Consider the following 18,779-nt stretch of genomic DNA (forward strand, 5'->3'; position numbering starts at 1 on the left):
TAAAACAACAATATGTTATCTTGCCAAGCATAATACTTTGTAACCAAGCAGAAAAACTTTCTACAGCTATTTCATGAATGGAATTGTCATTCATTCATTTAAGAAATAAATATTCATAGTAGCCAAAAGTAAACAATTACAGTATCCACTCAAAATACTCTTTTTCCCAAATATATATAAGTAGTCATATCTGAAAGTTTCAGTGATTCCATTTTATTACACCTATGTTCAATTAATGGATTAATAATATTAATTAAGTGACACCATATCTGTACTACCTCATTAAACTAAGAACAAGTAAATGCAATTCCTCCTCCTCTCAATTTCTGGTCTCTCAACTAACTTTCTCACCTCTGACATAAAATTAATATTCAAAATGTAATCAGCAGAATGTAATTAGTAATTCATAAACCTGGTTTGCAAATTTTAATTTAATAACAATATATGTACCGTTTCTACAGCTATTTCTACAGTTGTACCGTATATAGCACTACTTCATATCAACAACAATGCACCATTAGAAAATTTACTCTGATGTTTACAAGCCAGCATGTGTGCAAAAACCCATGAGGATTAAAATCTAATTACATAACGACTGGGTAATCCAGTATTAGTACTGACCAGGACAAAAAAAAATGTACACAGTCAATATTCTGTTGTAATCTCCACTAAATATACAGTATTAAAATTTTTTCCTTCATGCCAGTTACAAACATTGCTGAGTTAAAAAAAAAAAAAAAAAAAAGATGATAGCTATGATGGAAGAATTAGTCTGGAAATTTCAGGCTATTTTATTGCTTCAGAGTACTGTAAGTCATCATCCTCATCAAATTCCTGCCATGTATCCTCAAGGGGTGTACAGGATATGATAGTACTACATCAAAAATTTACATCATTACTAACATCCTATCTACAATTTTCCACCAAATCAGTCTGTTATTTGTCAAGACTCCAACATTATCAGATCTTATATTTCTATCGTCTACGGCACTCTGTACCGTATCAATCCACCTATATCTTGGTCTTCCTCTGGGTCGTTTTAATGCCAACCTGGCAGAGAACACTTGTTTTGCTAACCTTTCCTCATCCATTCTGTTTAAGTGACCATACCACCTGAGATTATGCTAACGCATTCCTGGATGCTGACAATGTCAAGTTCTTTCCTAATATCCTCATTTTTAATAAGATATTGCCATTGATGCCATCTGTTCACACCTATAATCTTTCTCAGGACTCTCATATCTGTGATCTCTAGTCTTTGGTCAAGTGTTTTACTTCTGACCCAGAACACTGTCTTGTATACAGCTAATTTAGTGTTCCGACTAATTTCTCTCTTATTCCATATGAATTTATTCAATTGACTTCCTACCATACCAACTTTGTTGATTCTGTTGTTTATTTCTATATTTATTTTACCATCTTCGCTAAAAATCGTGCCCAAGTAACTGAAATGTTTTACTTGTTCCACAGGTTCTCCATTCACAACACACTTGACATTTTCAATGATTCTGCTTATTTTCATTGTCTTTGTCTTTTTATTGCTGACCTTCATACCATATCTATTACAACAGTTATTCAATTTATTTGGGGAATCTTGCATACTTGAAGCGGATTTATTTAGAAGTATAACATCGTGCACATAAAGCAAAGAGCTGGCATCAACATCTCCAATTTGATATCATGTTTAATACAACTTTCCTTCATAATGTGATCCATACAGATAATGAATAACAGAGAGGATAATGTACATCCTTGTCTCACACCAGATTTAACATTAAACCATATTCCCGTACTTCCTTCAATTCTTACTGCTGACTTACAACTCAAATACAGACTAAGTACTGCTTGATATAATGCCCCATTGACACCATATAACTGTAGCATATTCAATAGCTTCTCTCTTGGCACCTTGTCATCCAAATCAACAAAACTTAAATACAGATCTTTGTTATATTCCCATGATTTCTCCACTATTTGTTGTAAACTAAAGATCTGATCCTGACAGCCTCTATTTGACCTGAATCCAGCTTGTTCTTCACCAAGCTTTTCTTCCACAATTCTTGTCAACCATTTCTCAAGTGTACTTGCATATATCTTTCCAGGAGCACTCATTAGGGATATACCTCTGTAATTCTCACATTCAGTTTTATTTTGCTTTTTATATATGGGTACTATGAGAGCTCTACTCCAATCATCGGGAATTCGTCCCTCTGCACAGGCATTCTGAACTATGCAGTGCAGCCACTGTAAGACTTTTATACCACCATACTTCAGCATTTTTGGTCAAATATCATCTACTCCTGCTGCCTTTCCACATTTCAAGCCTTTGATGGCTTTTTCAACTTCAAGTATGGATATGTATTACTGTCATCAGTGCTTGCTTCATTTAGCAGTTTTTCAAAGTAATTACTCCATACTTCAAGGATATTTTTGTCTCCTGTTTTCATGTCACCTTTATCATCTCTAATTCCTTTTACAGCACTCTTTCCTCCATTACTAAGATTCTTCAACAACCTCCAGAATATTTTGCCACCTTCTTGATATTTATTTTCTATGTTCTTGCCAAAGTCCTCCCATGACTTTTGTTTAGCTTTCTTACATTTGTCTCTGTATTCTCTAAGAGCACGAGCTGACTTATTTGCCAGGAACTTTTGATATGCTTTCTTCTTTGCCTTCACTGCCTCTTTAACTTCCTGTGTCCACCATGGAGTTCTAATTTTTCTATTCTTGCAGATAACTTCACCACATGCTTCTCTAGCTGAATCAATCAGGGTTTTCTTCAAGGCTTGCCACTGAATCCCAAAGATTTGGTTCCTGTTCTCAAACTCTTTCATTTTTCCTTCAATAATCTTTGTGTATTTTAGTCTACAGTTCACATCTGAGAGTTGCTCAACTTTTATTCGCTTTAAAACTTTCTTACTTTTCAATATGAAATTCAATTTTATCCTGCTCAAGACTAAATAGTAATCACTTTCAATTTCAAATCCTGTGTACACTCTGGTGTCCTGCACCAGGGAGAAAACATCACTGTCAACAATAACACAGTCAATGAGACTTTTCTTATTCCTTGCCTCTTCTCTCCATGTGAATTTGTGCACATTTTTATGTTGGAACATGGTGTTAGTAATAACCAATCCATGTCCTGAGCAGAAATCCAACAGATATTTGCCATTATTATTAGCTTTGCTCTTTTCTCCAAATTTTCTGAAAATATTTTTGAATGTCTGATAATCATTTCCTACTCTGCTATTTAGATCCACAACAAGGACCAACTTTTCCTTTTTCATTGTGTCAGTTGCTTTTTCTAAAGTCTCAAAAAATTCCTCCACTTCTATCTTAGTAGAACCTTCTGTGGTACCACAGGCACAAATAAGTCTCATCGTCCAGTTTCCCATTCTGATATTTGCCCACATTACTCTACTTGAGACTGCCTGCCTTTCAAGAAAATTAACCTCGTGTTTAGTGTTAAATACTATGGCTACTCCTTCTTTTCCTTGATTGTCATTGCCTGAATATAACATTTTGTATTTATTGTTCAGAAAGATCTCACCAGTTTTGGTCTTTTTTGTTTCAGTCACCCCTATTCTGTTGATCTGGTACTTATCTAATTCCTCAGTTAGCTCCATTTCTTTGCCATTCAGGCTTCTTATGTTGATAGTACTGATCTTTAACTCTGGTGATGTTGAGTTGGGATGTGTTTTCAGATTTGTTCCAGTAGTTGACTTTTCGCTGTTCGCCCTGGTTCTCTGGTGAAAACAATGGGTGCCTTATTTAGCTGGGCGACGTCCCAGCCAGCATGAAATTTTGTCATGTTGTACCATCATTTTGTATTTTGGTTTAACCAATAAGAATACAATTTGGTCGGGTAAATCCCAAACTGCCAGCCCATCCTTGTTCATTCAGAATCCAGGCAGATACCCAACAGGGGGCACCATGAGAAGGTGACGATTGGACATTAGGTCAGAAGCCCTGGTCGGTTCTCCGCATTCCTTTAAAGGCTATGTGGAGGTCTCCTCTTATACAGCTTTGATCTTTAAGCACGCCTTAAGTAATTATAAGTAATAAAATATTTTATCCAAAGAAACTTCTTTTTGTTTTTTATATTATTATCAACATGGTTCTTCAATCACACAATTTTTAATGCATGTTTCTTAGGATTTCGCTTCCATTTAATTTGCAATTTTTGATTTTCCAATGCCCCATAAATTAAAAGTAATGTTTTCTATTAATGTTTATATTTTATAAAAATATTTTAAGTGCAATTTTTTAGAATAAAATGTGGAAAATGATAAAAGCTGGTATAAAAAAAAAGCCATTTAGCAATTTTTTTTTCCAACTTATCCGTTGTCAAATGAAAAAAAAAAAAAAAAATCAATAAAGAAAAAATAAAAATCCTGCCTCATGTTGAAATGCATAAAATCAGCAGTCCACATTATCTATAGACATTAGATTTCCTCAGTTAGTAAACATATGGCAACAATTTAAACCAATTATATATTTGGTTTAATCCTTTATCCAAGTGTAAGCAAACAAAGTTTCACCTGAAGTATTTTCAGGACTGGGGAAACTCGTTTTAAAGGTGGTATATGTTCTGATCACTTGTCTTAGTATACCATAATGCAAAGCACATCTCCTTGTGGACATGTATAATGCTATGCATTAAGGGAAAGGTCACTACCCAGACTGGTTATGACCTTTATTGAGGTCTCATCTGTGGGAGCCAGATCCCAGAGGTGGTGATACTAAGGTGGAAGTAATGGAGAAGTCATATTTCCCTATACCAACTGGTAATTAATTTACGGAATTGACAACGCATATAAAGTAAATAAATTAAAGATAACTTTAATGAATCACTTCTATATTTCGGCAATGTCTCATTGCCATCTTCGGGAACATAAAGATATGGTATGTGCACTAAGGAACTAACAAAGCAAATGAGGAAGAAAATAAGAACTAATTTTGTTCCTAAAGTCCTAATGGCCCTCTTGCGGGCTAATTTGGTAGTCTTGGCAGTTGGGCTGAAGTTCTCAAAATGAAAGTCTCCCAAATTTGGGGCAGTTTCATGCACCCAAATTTGTTGAGGTTAGGAATGTTTTTTAGAGCTGCTGAAGATTCTTTGAATAGTCTTTCGTATTTAAACTTGCTGCGATGGATTATTTTTGTCTTCTTCCAACGAATTTTATGGTGGGTATCTAAGGCATGGTCTGCCAGTCCAGAGCGGCTGTACTGGTGAAAACGGATGTAGTCTTGGTGTTCTGAAATCCTGATATTTGTTGTTCTGCCTGTTTGGCCAAAGTAGGACAATTTGCAGCTGCAAGGGACCTGGTATACACCAGGTAGGTCTAGGGGAAGTGGTTGGTCTTTGGTAGAGCGGATAAGGGATGTCAACTTTTTATATGGTCTGTAACAGGAAGTAAGGTCATATTTTTTGAGGATATTAGTTATTTTTTCAGAGGTGCCCTGGATGTAGGGGATAGTGATAGACTTGGTGTAGTCTTTATTGTGGAGGGGGGGGGAGGGGGGTTGTGGTTTACAGGTTTTAGTATTTTTTGGATTTTTTTGGGGTTGTAGCCATTGGCTAAGAAAGTGTTGAGGATGTGGTTTAGTTCCATAGTCAGGGCCTTGTCATCTGAGCAGATTAATTTTGCCCTGTTATATAGTGTTTTTATCACCCCATATTGTTGTGAGGGGGGGGGGATTGCCAAGTTCATCCAAGCCAAGTTCCCTCCCGATATCTCAGCCCAATTTCAGTTCACAATGAACTCAGGCTATTTCGTTTGGCAAGGAAAGTTCTACAAACAGATAGAGGGGACAGCCATGGGTTCACCACTTTCCCCACCCTTGGCTAATTTTTTTATGGAGACATTTGAAGAGAAAGCCTTAAACTCCGCCCCACAAAAACCCACTATTTGGCTTCGTTATGTGGATGATGTGTTTGCTATTTGGCCACATGGCTCAGATACACTCCACTCCTTCCTAACACACTTAAACAATCAACATCCCAGAGTCCAGTTCACCTTAGAAAAAGAGGAAAACAACACCCTCCCCTTCCTAGACACTTTAATCACCCGCCAGCTTGATGGACCTTTGGTTTTCTCTGTTTACAGAAAACCCACCCACACTGGCAGATACATTCACCAGCAATCCCCCCCCCCCTCACAACAATATGGGGTGATAAAAACACTATATAACAGGGCAAAATTAATCTGCTCAGATGACAAGGCCCTGACTATGGAACTAAACCACATCCTCAACACTTTCTTAGCCAATGGCTACAACCCCAAAAAAATCCAAAAAATACTAAAACCTGTAAACCACAACCCCCCTCCCCCCCTCCACAATAAAGACTACACCAAGTCTATCACTATCCCCTACATCCAGGGCACCTCTGAAAAAATAACTAATATCCTCAAAAAATATGACCTTACTTCCTGTTACAGACCATATAAAAAGTTGGCATCCCTTATCCGCTCTACCAAAGACCAACCACTTCCCCTAGACCTACCTGGTGTATACCAGGTCACTTGCAGCTGCAAATTGTCCTACTTTGGCCAAACAGGCAGAACAACAAATATCAGGATTTCAGAACACCAAGACTACATCCGTTTTCACCAGTACAGCCGCTCTGGACTGGCAGACCATGCCTTAGATACCCACCATAAAATTCGTTGGAAGAAGACAAAAATAATCCATCGCAGCAAGTTTAAATACGAAAGACTATTCAAAGAATCTTCAGCAGCTCTAAAAAACATTCCTAACCTCAACAAATTTGGGTGCATGAAACTGCCCCAAATTTGGGAGACTTTCATTTTGAGAACTTCAGCCCAACTGCCAAGACTACCAAATTAGCCCGCAAGAGGGTCATTAGGACTTTAGGAACAAAATTAGTTCTTATTTTCTTCCTCATTTGCTTTGTTAGTTCCTTAGTGCACATACCATATCTTTATGTTCCCGAAGATGGCAATGTGACATTGCCGAAATATAGAAGTGATTCATTAAAGTTATCTTTAATTTATTTACTTTATATGCATTGTCAATTCCGTAAATTAATTACCAGTTATGTCTAACCAACGTATAAGTCTTACTACTAGAATTCCCTATACCAGTTGACCAAAGGTGTCACACCTTATTATTAAATTATTAAAATTCTCTGGATTAGAGATAGTTGATGGAAATTGTTTCACTTGGCTATGCTACCAATTATATATTTGGTTGAATCCTTCCAAGTGTAAGCAAACAAAGTTTGCGCTTGAAGTATTTTCAGGACTGGAGCAACTCGTGGTAAAGTTGGTATAAGTTCTGATCACTTGCCTTAGTATCACCACCTCTGGGATTAGCTCCCGCTGATGAGACCTCAATAAAGGTCAAAACCAGTCTGGGTGGTGACCCTTCCCTTAATGCATAGCATTATACATGTCTGCAAGGAGATGTACTTTGCATTATGGGATACTAAGGCAAGAGATCAGCACTTATACCACCTTTACCACGAGTTGCCCCAGTCCTGAAAATACTCTAGGTGTAAACTTTGTTTGCTTACACTTGGATAAAGGATTAAACCAAATATATAAATGGTAATAAAAAAACTTCCAATAACAATTTAAACGGTTTATAATATTTGCATTAGACAACATTGAATACAATGTCTTCCAGTTTTGATTTATATCATTTCTTGCTTGATTTCTGCCTAATAAAGGAAGAAATGGTAAATATTAACTGCCTTACCAGTTTACTGCAATACAACCAAGTTTTCATCAAATAACATTCATTTGTTTCAGGTGTGTAGTGAAACCACAGGAAATTATTAAAACACTAAATAAAATCACATAAATACTAGTGATATTTTACAAATACAGGAAACTGATTCAAACCCACTTAATCTAATGCATTCCTATTGTTATGAGCTCTTGTGCTGTATTGCACATAAATCATATAACACAATCTGGACAGGATAAGTTGTTGACTTATGGCAACAGAGATAATGTAGAATTTCCACAGACTGCAGGATGTTCCACTCAGTGCTACGACAGCAGTATGTGTAATATTTCTGATTTAACCCGGGATTTTGTGTCTGAGTAGTATCTCCAGATATGAGCACAAGATCGAGAAAGAAGTAACACTGGTTAGTTTGCATGAAATGTTCTTATCACTTTATAGTTATTACTGTTTGCTGTTCTACACATTATATCAAAACAATAACTTCTGCTTAAGTTTTTGTAGTTCTCTATTCTAATTCACTTAAACAAGAAATAATTTTGCTTTGAGAAAAAACTTACTTTTCATATAATTTTTCTTTGTCCCATCGGAAGTGATTTAAAAGAATTCTAGTAATAGTTGGAGGAATCTGCAAAGAAATTTGAAAATATGCTTTTAAAAGTGCAAATTGTATAATGAGGTTGAAATTAATAACATACTAACATTCACAAGTTCATATTTCCAGTTTTAAAAGTACTGAAATTGTACCTATTGAGATTCTTGTGTAGAGGCTTAAGTGCTGTGAGGACATTATGTTGGAGGTTTAATGGATTTTTTTACAACACTCAGAAAGAATTAAATTAGAATTTAATACTCCTATATTTCGTCCTAGTCACTAGGACATCTATGGGGATTACAAAAACAATTAATGTTCCAAGCACACAAAAACTTACAATACTAAGCCCAACCACGTGGGTGACACTAAAGTCGTATCTAGGCGGAGCGCCCTCTACGGGCGGTAGTAGGTGGCCTGGAATGTAAGGTGGGACCTCTGGTGATGAGTGTTTCCCAAATCTTCGGAAGCTTAATGCAACCGTATTTGTTAAGATTTGGTTGGTTTCTGAGAGCTGCTGCTGCTGCTTCTAAGAAAAGTCTCTCTTTCTTGAATTTGCTGTGGTGGAGCATGGTGGTTTTCTTCCATGATACTCTGTGGGTGGTGTCCAAAACATGGTCAGCCAAGCCTGAATGGCCATAGTTGTGTTTAATGATGTACGACTTGTGTTCCTCCAGGCGGATGGATGCTGATCTGCCTGTCTGTCCAAAGTATGCAAGCTTACAGGAACAGGGTATTTTGTAAACTCCTGTCTCTCTCTCTGCCTGGAGTTTACAAACTACCCTGTTACTGTAAGCTTGCGTACTTTGGACAGACAGGCAGATCAGCATCCATCTGCCTGGAGGAACACAAGTCGTACATCGTTAAACACAACTATGGCCATTCAGGCTTGGCTGACCATGTTTTGGACACCACCCACAGAGTATCATGGAAGAAAACCACCATGCTCCACCACAGCAAATTCAAGAAAGAGAGACTTTTCTTAGAAGCAGCAGCAGCTCTCAGAAACCAACCAAATTTTAACAAATACGGTTGCATTAAGCTTCCGAAGATTTGGGAAACACTCATCACCTGAGGTCCCACCTTACATTCCAGGCCACCTACCACCGCCCTTAGAGGGCGCTCCGCCTAGATAGGACTTTAGTGTCACCCATGTGGTTGGGCTTAGTAATGTAAGTTTTTGTGTGCATGGTACATTAATTGTTTTTGTAATCCCCGTAGATGTCCTATATTTCGTCCTAGTCACTAGGACGAAATATAGGAGTATTAAATTCTAATTTAATTCTTTCTGAGTGTTGTAAAAAAATCCATTAAACCTCCAACATAATACTTATTGAGAATTTCTGCTCATACCTTCTTTTTCTAAATAAAGATGATATGGTGCATGAAAAATTCCTCTAAACAGATTCTTATTTTATATTAGTTTTATTTTGTTTCTTATATATTCTTATATAATAATAATGTTTCATTTGTTGTTTCAAGGATACTTGTGACATAAGACTGAATGATATAATCACGTAACCACAAGAAAGATATTTATTTAACCAAATATTTTGGTCTGGAAATAGCAGACCATCTTCAGTGGTATTACAAGAACAGTCTAAAAAATACAAGCTAGAATACTAACAATAGATCGTTAAAATTAGAACAAGCCGCATGATGTTATATCACTAAGTATGAAATGGAATATTTTGAAGTAGAAACATGATTGAATTTGCTATTTAAAAAATAAATAAATAAATAAATAAAAAATAATAATTAATTAATGAGTAATCTTGATTAGACTTTCCCAGATATAGATATACAGTCATTACGATTCAGGTTGGGGTGATGGAGCAAGGCCTCCACACTTTCCTTGAACAAACGTTCAAACCTATAACGGGATCTATCAAAATTACTCATTAATTAATTTTTTTTTTTTTTTAAAAATAGCAAATTCAATCATGTTTCTACTTCAAAATATTCCATTTCATACTTAGTGATATAATATCACGCGGCTTGTTCTAATTTTAACGATCTATTGTTAGTATTCTGGCTTGTATTTTTTAAACTGTTCTTGTAATACCACTGAAGATGGTCTGCTATTTCCAGACTTAAATATTTGGTTAAATAAATATCTTTCTTGTGGTTATGTGATTATATCATTCAATGTTTCATTTGTTTGAAAGACCAAGCCAGATATGATGGCATGTTTCCATGATAACAATGAGTTCTGCTTGCAATGCCAGTTTATGGCATTGCAGATGGTATGTGTGTGTGTTTCCATTAACTACAGCAGAATACAATTAAGTAAATGATTTGTTTCAATAAGGAAATACTGTGAGTAGGCATATTTAAATAAATTATAATACCAGAATAAACTCACCTAAAATATTATTTTATTAGTATAATTTTTACCTAAGTATCAGCTAAAGATGCTAAAGGCATCTTTAGTACATGTAAAAAGCTAATCAAACAATAACTGACAATTCCAAAATGTACCACCTAAGCAGCTAATGTAAGTTAACTAAAAAAAAAAGTTACTAAATTTCTTAACTAATTGAAATAAATAAATAAACACACACACACACAAATTAAATAAAATAAAGTAGGAAAGATCAGCTGATTTAAAAAGTACTATCTCCCACAAAGGGTATCGATAGATGCAGACCATCGAATCAGTTTAAGTTAGGAGAGTGAAGTAAAGTCTTCACATGTTTCTTTATAAAGAGTCCTTCACAAAAGTCGGTTTTCATAGAATGGCTTTATAAAGAAACATGTGAAACTTTACTTTTAATTTAATTTTGTTTGATTTTTTGTTTTGTCTGAATTTAATTTGTCCTTTCATGAACAGAAGAAAAGAAAAGAGCAAGGATGACGACAGACGATAAAGAGGTTATTATTCCCCTTTATAAAGCGTTGATACTTCTACATTTGGATTACTGTGCTCAGGTCTGGTCACCTGGATTCTTTGGAGATGAGGAGGTTGTGGAGAGGGTTCAGAGGAGAATGACTAAATTGGCAAGCGATATAAAAAATGCTCCCTACATTGATAGATTGAGAGCTTGTGGACTGCAGAAGTTGGTTGATAAGCAGAGAAGAGGAGATATGATAGAAACATTTAAGTTACTAAAAGGTTTTTATAAGAGTGATGCAGGGGAAATGTTTCAGCTGTGTGATAGTGATGGAAGAACAAGAGGTCATCCCTGGAAATTAAGGGATGACCTCTTGTTCATCCCTTAATTGTGGTTAACAAGGGTGTGAAAATTAGGTTTTTCGCCTGGAGGGTGGTGAATGAATGGAATGCATTGGCTGACTCAGTTTTGAGTGCTTCATCTGTAAATGAATTCAAGAAGAGATATGATAGATATTATTTTGATAGTTTGGGTCTCCTGCGATGAGGCTACTATCTCCATGGAGATACCCATAATAATAATAATAATAATAAAGTAGGAGAACAGGTAAATCAGTGGAAGTACAAAAAATGATACTGGGAAACATGACTCGCCTTTCAAGTGGAATGAAAGCAGGAAAAAGACAGTTATGAGTGGTGATAAATAAATTTAGTTTAAAACAATTATGTAAATGAGTACCAGCTTAAGCATTACAGTAGTGACTGAAAGTCAAGGACAGGGAACATAAATTTGACACCCAACAGTGTAATCATGGGTAAGAATGCAGACTGATCTTATTATTCATGAAATGTAAGATGAAAGTAAAGTGCTTGGAGAAAGAAATAAAAGTGATAAAAAAAGAAAGTGGAGCACTTTAAAAACAAGTCACGGAGGATGAAAAACACAGGTATGAGGAAAGAGAAGAGGTTTACTAATTATTATTATTACTATTATTATTATCCAGGCCTCCATGGAGTCAAAAGACTCATCGTGGGAGGTCGTTTTTAGGAAACACAAAGTTTATCATACCATTCCTTGAACCCATTGACTGTTCCCACTCCAACCACTCTCTCAGGCAATGCATTCCAAGGTTCAACCACTCTCCACGCAAAGAAACTACTCCTCACCCTCTTGCGCACAGCCTCCTTTCGTAACTTCCAGGGATGGCCTCTTGTCATCGCTCCTTCCTGCCATTCCACCAAGTGAAAGAACTCTCCAATGAACTCTCTACCCTGTAACTGCCTCTCAATAGTTTAAAAGTCTCTAATGTGAAAGAAAGTTCAAGGGGAAGAACAGAAGTCTGAGAAAGATCACAAAATAGGAAACAAAAAGGAAAAACTGGAATGAGAGGAGGATGAAAGAGTGGGATAGTAAGAAAACAAGTGTATGGTAGAAATGAGAATGAGGAGGTCTGAAAAATCCACTAGGATTTGAAGTGTGCAAGATATTATTTGTCTTGAGGAACAACAGAGAATAACTGGCAATTAAGAGAGGCTACAATGCGGATGAGAGCATAGTGCTGGGTAGTACAAATGATTTGAGAAATGTGAACTGAGCAGCAAGCAACATTAAAGACTGTGAAATGGAAAAGCATGAGAGGAATGACAGTGAAATGAATTATTCATATACAATATTGAACAGCTGAGGTGTGAATGAATGTCATGACAATGAGAAAATGCAGATGTTTGGAAATCACCTGATGATAAAAGTGGATTGTGTGCAATTGAGAGGATGAATCTGAACAATGAAGGATATAGGAATTTAGAAAAGTTGCCATTCTCAGAGCAGAGAAAAGTTGAAAATGTGCAATTTACAAAGTCTGGAATATATGGTGAGAGATGGGGGAGGAGGGCCAAGTCATTCCTAGATGCTGAATAAGGAGAGTGTGACAAGGGAATGAGAAGCATGTATTTTTGCATGGAGAGTTGTGAATAACTGGAATGCATTACCTGAGAGCATGGCGCCTGCAGAGAATTTGAATGTATTTAAGGCATGGCATGATGAGCTGTGTGTGTATGGCAAAGGGTCCATTGAGATGAGTCTTTTAACTCGATGGGGTCTTGGGATAATAATAATAAGATCTGTTACTTGAGACATGTAAAGGAGGAGAAAAGATTTTTCAAGAATGCTGGATCTGGTCATAGCATCAGTAGTCTTGACCTGGGATACCTATGTAGAATTTTCTGTTAAGAATATGTAGAATTACAACACAGGTGATGAAGACAAGCTGAGGAGCAATCATTCAAGAGTGCCAATGCAACAGAATTTCAAAGGGAGAGACAGTGGTGAACATGCCTAGAAGTCAGGATGATAAATCAAGCTGGAGCTATTCATCCAGATGGATGAATAGCATCATTAAACAAGAGTTTCAGAAAAATAGTTATGGTGGGAATATAAGGGAAAAAGTGATCAGCATGCCCATGAGTACAAGGCACATGCAAGGAGGGTGAGATGCATAAAAAAAAAGAGGCCAGAGCTAAATATGAGAGAAAGCTAGCTGATAAGGCCAAATGAAATTCTAAAGTTGTAGAAAGTTTTTTAACTTGGGTATATTATGTATTCAAGATACCAAGTAATTTTATATAAACTTGTTTAATCCTATTTCCCAAGTGAGCAAACAGACAAGTCAGTGAAGTTTGCACCTGCATGCAGTGCAAGTCTAGGCAACTCATGGTAGTGCCACTCTAGGTAACTCGTGGTGAGTTGCATACACTTGCACTGCATGCAGGTGCAAACTTGAATGACTTGTCTGTTTGCTCACTTGGGAAATAGGATTAAAAACCAAGTTTATATAAAATTACTTGGTATCTCGAATACATAATATACCCAAGTTAAAAAACTTTCTACATCTATCTTTCATCCTGAGATTTTATTTAATAATGTCAAAGCACCTTGTGGCAACTTGTTTAGGTAAAATTTATAAGCTCTGCATTACTTCAACCTTAGCATTGCCAGGTGTAGCTCCCACTGATGAGACTTCAAAAAGGTTGAAACTAGTGCGGCTCTGGCTCTGCTTGGGGAGGTTTGCTCATCTCTGAGTGGGGCCACCGCTGAGATTATGGCTCTGCTTGGTGGTGAGCCTGCCACTGGATAGAGCCTATGCTGAGAAGTTATTCTTGGTGATGGGGTGAGCCTGTCACTGAGTGGAACAATGCTGAGATGGACGATCTTTCGGGATCGCCTATTTTTTAGAGCCTGCTTCACCTATACAAAGGTCGAGACCGGTATGGGTAGTGACCATTGCTTTTAATGCATAGCATCATAAATCTCCGCAAGGGGATGTGCTTTACATTAAGAGAAAAATACTAAGGAAAGTGATCGGAGCTTAATCCACCTTTACCACGAGTTGCCTAGACTTGCACTATGTGCAGGCGCAAACCTGACTTACTTGTCTGTTGGCTCACTTGGGAAATAGGATTAAAAACCAAATTTACATAAAATTACTTGATATCTTGAATACATAATATACCCAAGTTAAAAAACTTGGGTAATATTATGTATTCATAATATACCGACATCTATCTCTCATCCTGAGATTTCATTTAATAAGGTCAAAGCACCTTGTGGCAACTTGTTTAGGTAAAATTCATACGCTCTGCATTACTTCAACCTTAGCATTGTCATGTCTGGCTCCCACTGACAAGACCTCAATAAAGGTCGAAACCAGTATGGGTAGTGACCATTGCCTTTAATGCATAGCATCATACATCTCTGCAAGGGGATATGTCTTACATTAAAGGAAAAATACTAAGGAAAGTGATCAGAGATTAATCCACCTTTACCATGAGTTGCCTAGAATGGCACTACTATGAGTTGACTAGACTTGCACTATGTACAGGTGCAAACTTAACTTACTTGTCTGTTTGCTCACTTGGGAAATAGGATTAAAAAACAAGTTTATATAAAATTACTTGGTATCTTGAATACAAATTCTAAATTTCTTATACTATGTAGCAAATAAAAGAAGGAATAACCATGGAAGGATGATTTTAAAAAAAAGTGCAGATGGCAGGAGGTAACAAAACTAAACCAAACAGTTGAGTTGCTGAGTAATCATTTCATAAGGATGTACCATCTATGGTAATATTCCAATGACATATGTGAACAGTGACTGATAGGAAAATAAGGTGAAAAATTAGTGGTGCTTAGAATATTGCACAACCTTAATGTGAACACAGCCACAATATTAGACAGCATGTCGGCCCATGTACTGTGAGAATGTGCAAGGGAATTATCAGCTCCTCTGACCTAACTGTTTAATTTGAACTCCAGTATTGGGAAAGTGTCAGTGGAGCAAAAGAAGGCAAAATAGTCCCACTGCATAAAAGAGACTCCAAGACAAAAAATAGCAAATTACAGGCTAGTCAGTATCGCAGAAGTGGTGGTTAAGGTATTGGAGAAACTGATAAAAGATAGAATTCAGGACTGGGTGGATAGCAATATGATACTTTATAAGGATTGATTGTTTTATGAAGGGTAGGTCTTGCCTTAGTAATTCCATTATATTTTATAATAAAGTGACGACTGAAGTGAATAAGGGAATTGGCTATTAACTGATACTGCTGGACTCTGCAAAGACATTTGACAGGATTCCACATAGCACTCTATTGCATACATTGGAGCAAATAGGGATGAATATGCATCTGGTGATTTGGATTAGTGGGGGGGGGGGCTGATGGACAGATATCAGAGAGTGGCTTATGGAGGATCAGTACTTGGTCCTCTGTTGTTTAATTTGTATATCAATGATACAGAAATATTCAGTTGTTTGATGATGGCACAAAACCAGAAAGAGTAATAGTAAATGAAGGCGATGTCAAGATCCTGTAGGATAACTTAAATAGACTAGCACTATGGGCAAGGTAAATGGCTGCCAGTTTAATATGGCCAAGTGTAAGGTGATGCACTTTAGGAAGAGATCACAAACTATGTACTAATATGATGGAAATGAACTGCAGGATACTGGTGTTTCAGGAATTTGGGGGTGATTGTGGACAGGGAGTTGATGTTTAGAGGGCATATTGCAAAGGTAGCCAAAACAGCACATAAGATTACATGGCTGTTGAAGTATACACTAACAAACAGGGATATAAAGTTATTATTCCCCTTTATAAGATTTAATAAGGCCACATCTGGGCTATTACATGCAGATCTGGTCAACTAGATTCTGTGAGGATGAAGTGGCAGAGGATAGAGAGGTGAGTGACAAAGATTGTGACAAGTGTATGAAATGTTCCCTATGAGAATAGAGTGAAGGTCTACATGCTTCAAAACTAGCTGACATACAAAAAACGAGACATAACAGAAGTGTATAATTTATTAAAGAGGGTTTTAGATGTTTGATACTGAAGACTTTTCTGTACATGGCAAGAGAGAACAAGGGGGTTACCAATGAGAACCCTCAATGAGTCTAAGGACTCCTTGGAGTCACCCATAATAATAATAACTGTATAAGAGGGTGGTTAACAAGGGTGTTGAGACCAGATTTTTTTGCTTGTAAGGTGGTGAATGGGTGGAATAGTTTTCACAAGGTTGTTGTTGTGAATGCTTCATCAGTGAATGAGTTTAAAGAGGGATTATGATAGGTATTTATGTGAATAATGGGTCACCAATAATGAGTATTCTGCCTCTAAGGAAATACCTATGTAATAGCAATAATAATAACTTTTATAGTATAGTGTTCATTCTGTTTTTCTATATTTTGGCATATATCATATAACATGTGCCTAATAAATTTATTCTTCTGTAGTTAGCTGACTAGGTCAATTTATGAGCATCTTTATGCTCATAAATTTACCTATTCCAAAAAAAACTATTCATTATTCTTAAGTTATTGTAAGATGCAAATTCTATTAAACTTTTTTTCATTAAGACAATTTTTTTCTGCAATTGCCCATTGCAGAAAAAAATTACTGATTCTTGCATTTAAGTCACCTGCTAGTAATATAAAATCATTTATATCTCATAATGACTTGTAAAATTCTTCACTTCCTACTGAGGCATATGCATCTAAAATAATCAGATGATCTCCTTTTGCTTTTATTCTTGTTTCTATGAATCTTTTGCTTGAGTAGTTATAACTTTGTATGATTTTTCTTTCCAATCTTTCTTGATTCATACATTACTCCTGCACTAGCTCTATCTTTTCTTCTGACCACTCCCTATACATAATGTTCTGATTCTTTTGTTCATCTTAATTTTTTTTTTTCTGTATCAGTGACTATTGTCAAATCACCTTTTACCTTTTTTCGTTCTACATCTATTTCTTCATTGTGTGTTATACTCGGAACATTCCAGGTTGCAAATCTGATTTTCCCGTTTATTTGTTTTCGATAACCATTACCCAGTCCTGGACCTTTATCCAAAAGAACTGCCCCGATGAAATTTCTTTGGACACTTTAGTCATATGATTTTCCTCATGTTGGTTACCAGCCAAAATGACCCAGGTCTGATTGCCACCTTCAAGTAAAGGCCTTTCCTCCAAACCAGTGCTCGGAGCCCGGTTGTTTATTCCAGGCTGCACCACGCGTTATTGAGGGCGGGGGGGGGGGGGCTATATGTTACCCATTAACAACCCATTAGCACATCCCCCCATTTTATAAGAATCATAAATATAGAATTTCAATAAAATCGTCCATCAAAGGCCGCGAAAGGGGCGGACAGCAAATAATAATAATAAATAGATAAAAAAACACGAATCTAAATGTGTTTATGCGTTGAGCTATGAAACCAATTTCGCGGCTGGAATGCAATTGTGAAGAAAGAAAAAAAAAAAATTCAACCACACTGCTATAGCTTTTGAATGCTTACTTGCCTGTACTACTGTATTCACCTCCTTAATGCAGTCGATCATATGCTGCACAATCTCTTCTGTACTAAGCACCTCGAAATGAAATTTCTCATTTTCCGATCCCAGGTTGTCTACCGTCGCACAGAGTTCTCTGTCCAAATCAAATAAAAATTCCTCATCTTCATTTGATTCATTTTCAGAATCACCAGTTTCCACTTCTCCTTCCATAAAAGGACTTTTCTACGAAAAATCACATTAAGAATACAGTTCGATGGAAGTAAAACACAAACAAATAAATAACGTTCAAGCAGAACATAAATGACACATTCACGCAGCTTGAACAACACATCAACTGCCAAATACACGTGCTCCATGTTATGATAACACCCATATTTGTGAACAACTGAGAATAACTAATTTTTTTTATTCATCTCAGAAACAAATTTTTAAATTGTTTTACAATGGGTTTCAATTTTATAGCCATAAAAATGTAAATATTGTTTTTTAAATAGAAATATTATAAATATTGGATTAACTGAGAATAACTAATTTTTTTTGCTCATCTGTGGAACAAATTTTTAAATGTGTTTTGCTATGGATTTCAGTTTTGTAGCGATAAAAATGTAAATATTGTTTAATTTATATAAATTTCATTTTAAAAATTTTTTAAATTTTATTTAAAAAATTTTTAAATAAATAACAATAAAATTTCCAAATAATAGCAGAAGGCAGATGGAGATTTGCCTAGGGTTGCCACCTCAAATTTCTTGTTTCCAGCTAAATGTTCTAATCAAATAAGCTGATTTTTTTT

General features: G+C 36.2%; 1 protein-coding gene across 1 annotated transcript in view; it reads right to left on the bottom strand.

Annotated features, from left to right (window-relative positions):
- Positions 1–18,318, bottom strand: part of LOC150098132 (E3 ubiquitin-protein ligase arih1-like) — a 214,068-nt gene extending 195,750 nt beyond the window's left edge. The window contains exons 1-2 of the mRNA XM_090406578.1: positions 17,993–18,318; positions 8,274–8,341 (exon numbers count right to left, since the gene is read on the bottom strand). Coding sequence (XP_090262704.1) covers positions 8,274–8,341; positions 17,993–18,196 — 272 coding nt within the window. The 5' untranslated portion in view covers positions 18,197–18,318. The remainder of the gene's footprint in view (positions 1–8,273; positions 8,342–17,992) is intronic.
- Between the last annotated feature and the right edge of the window lie 461 nt (positions 18,319–18,779).

Source organism: Typopeltis vanoorti, chromosome 16, assembly GCF_054136105.1.
Source record: "Typopeltis vanoorti isolate ZY-2024b chromosome 16, IOZ_Tvanoo_1.0, whole genome shotgun sequence".
NCBI classification, from domain to species: Eukaryota; Metazoa; Arthropoda; class Arachnida; order Uropygi; family Thelyphonidae; genus Typopeltis; species Typopeltis vanoorti.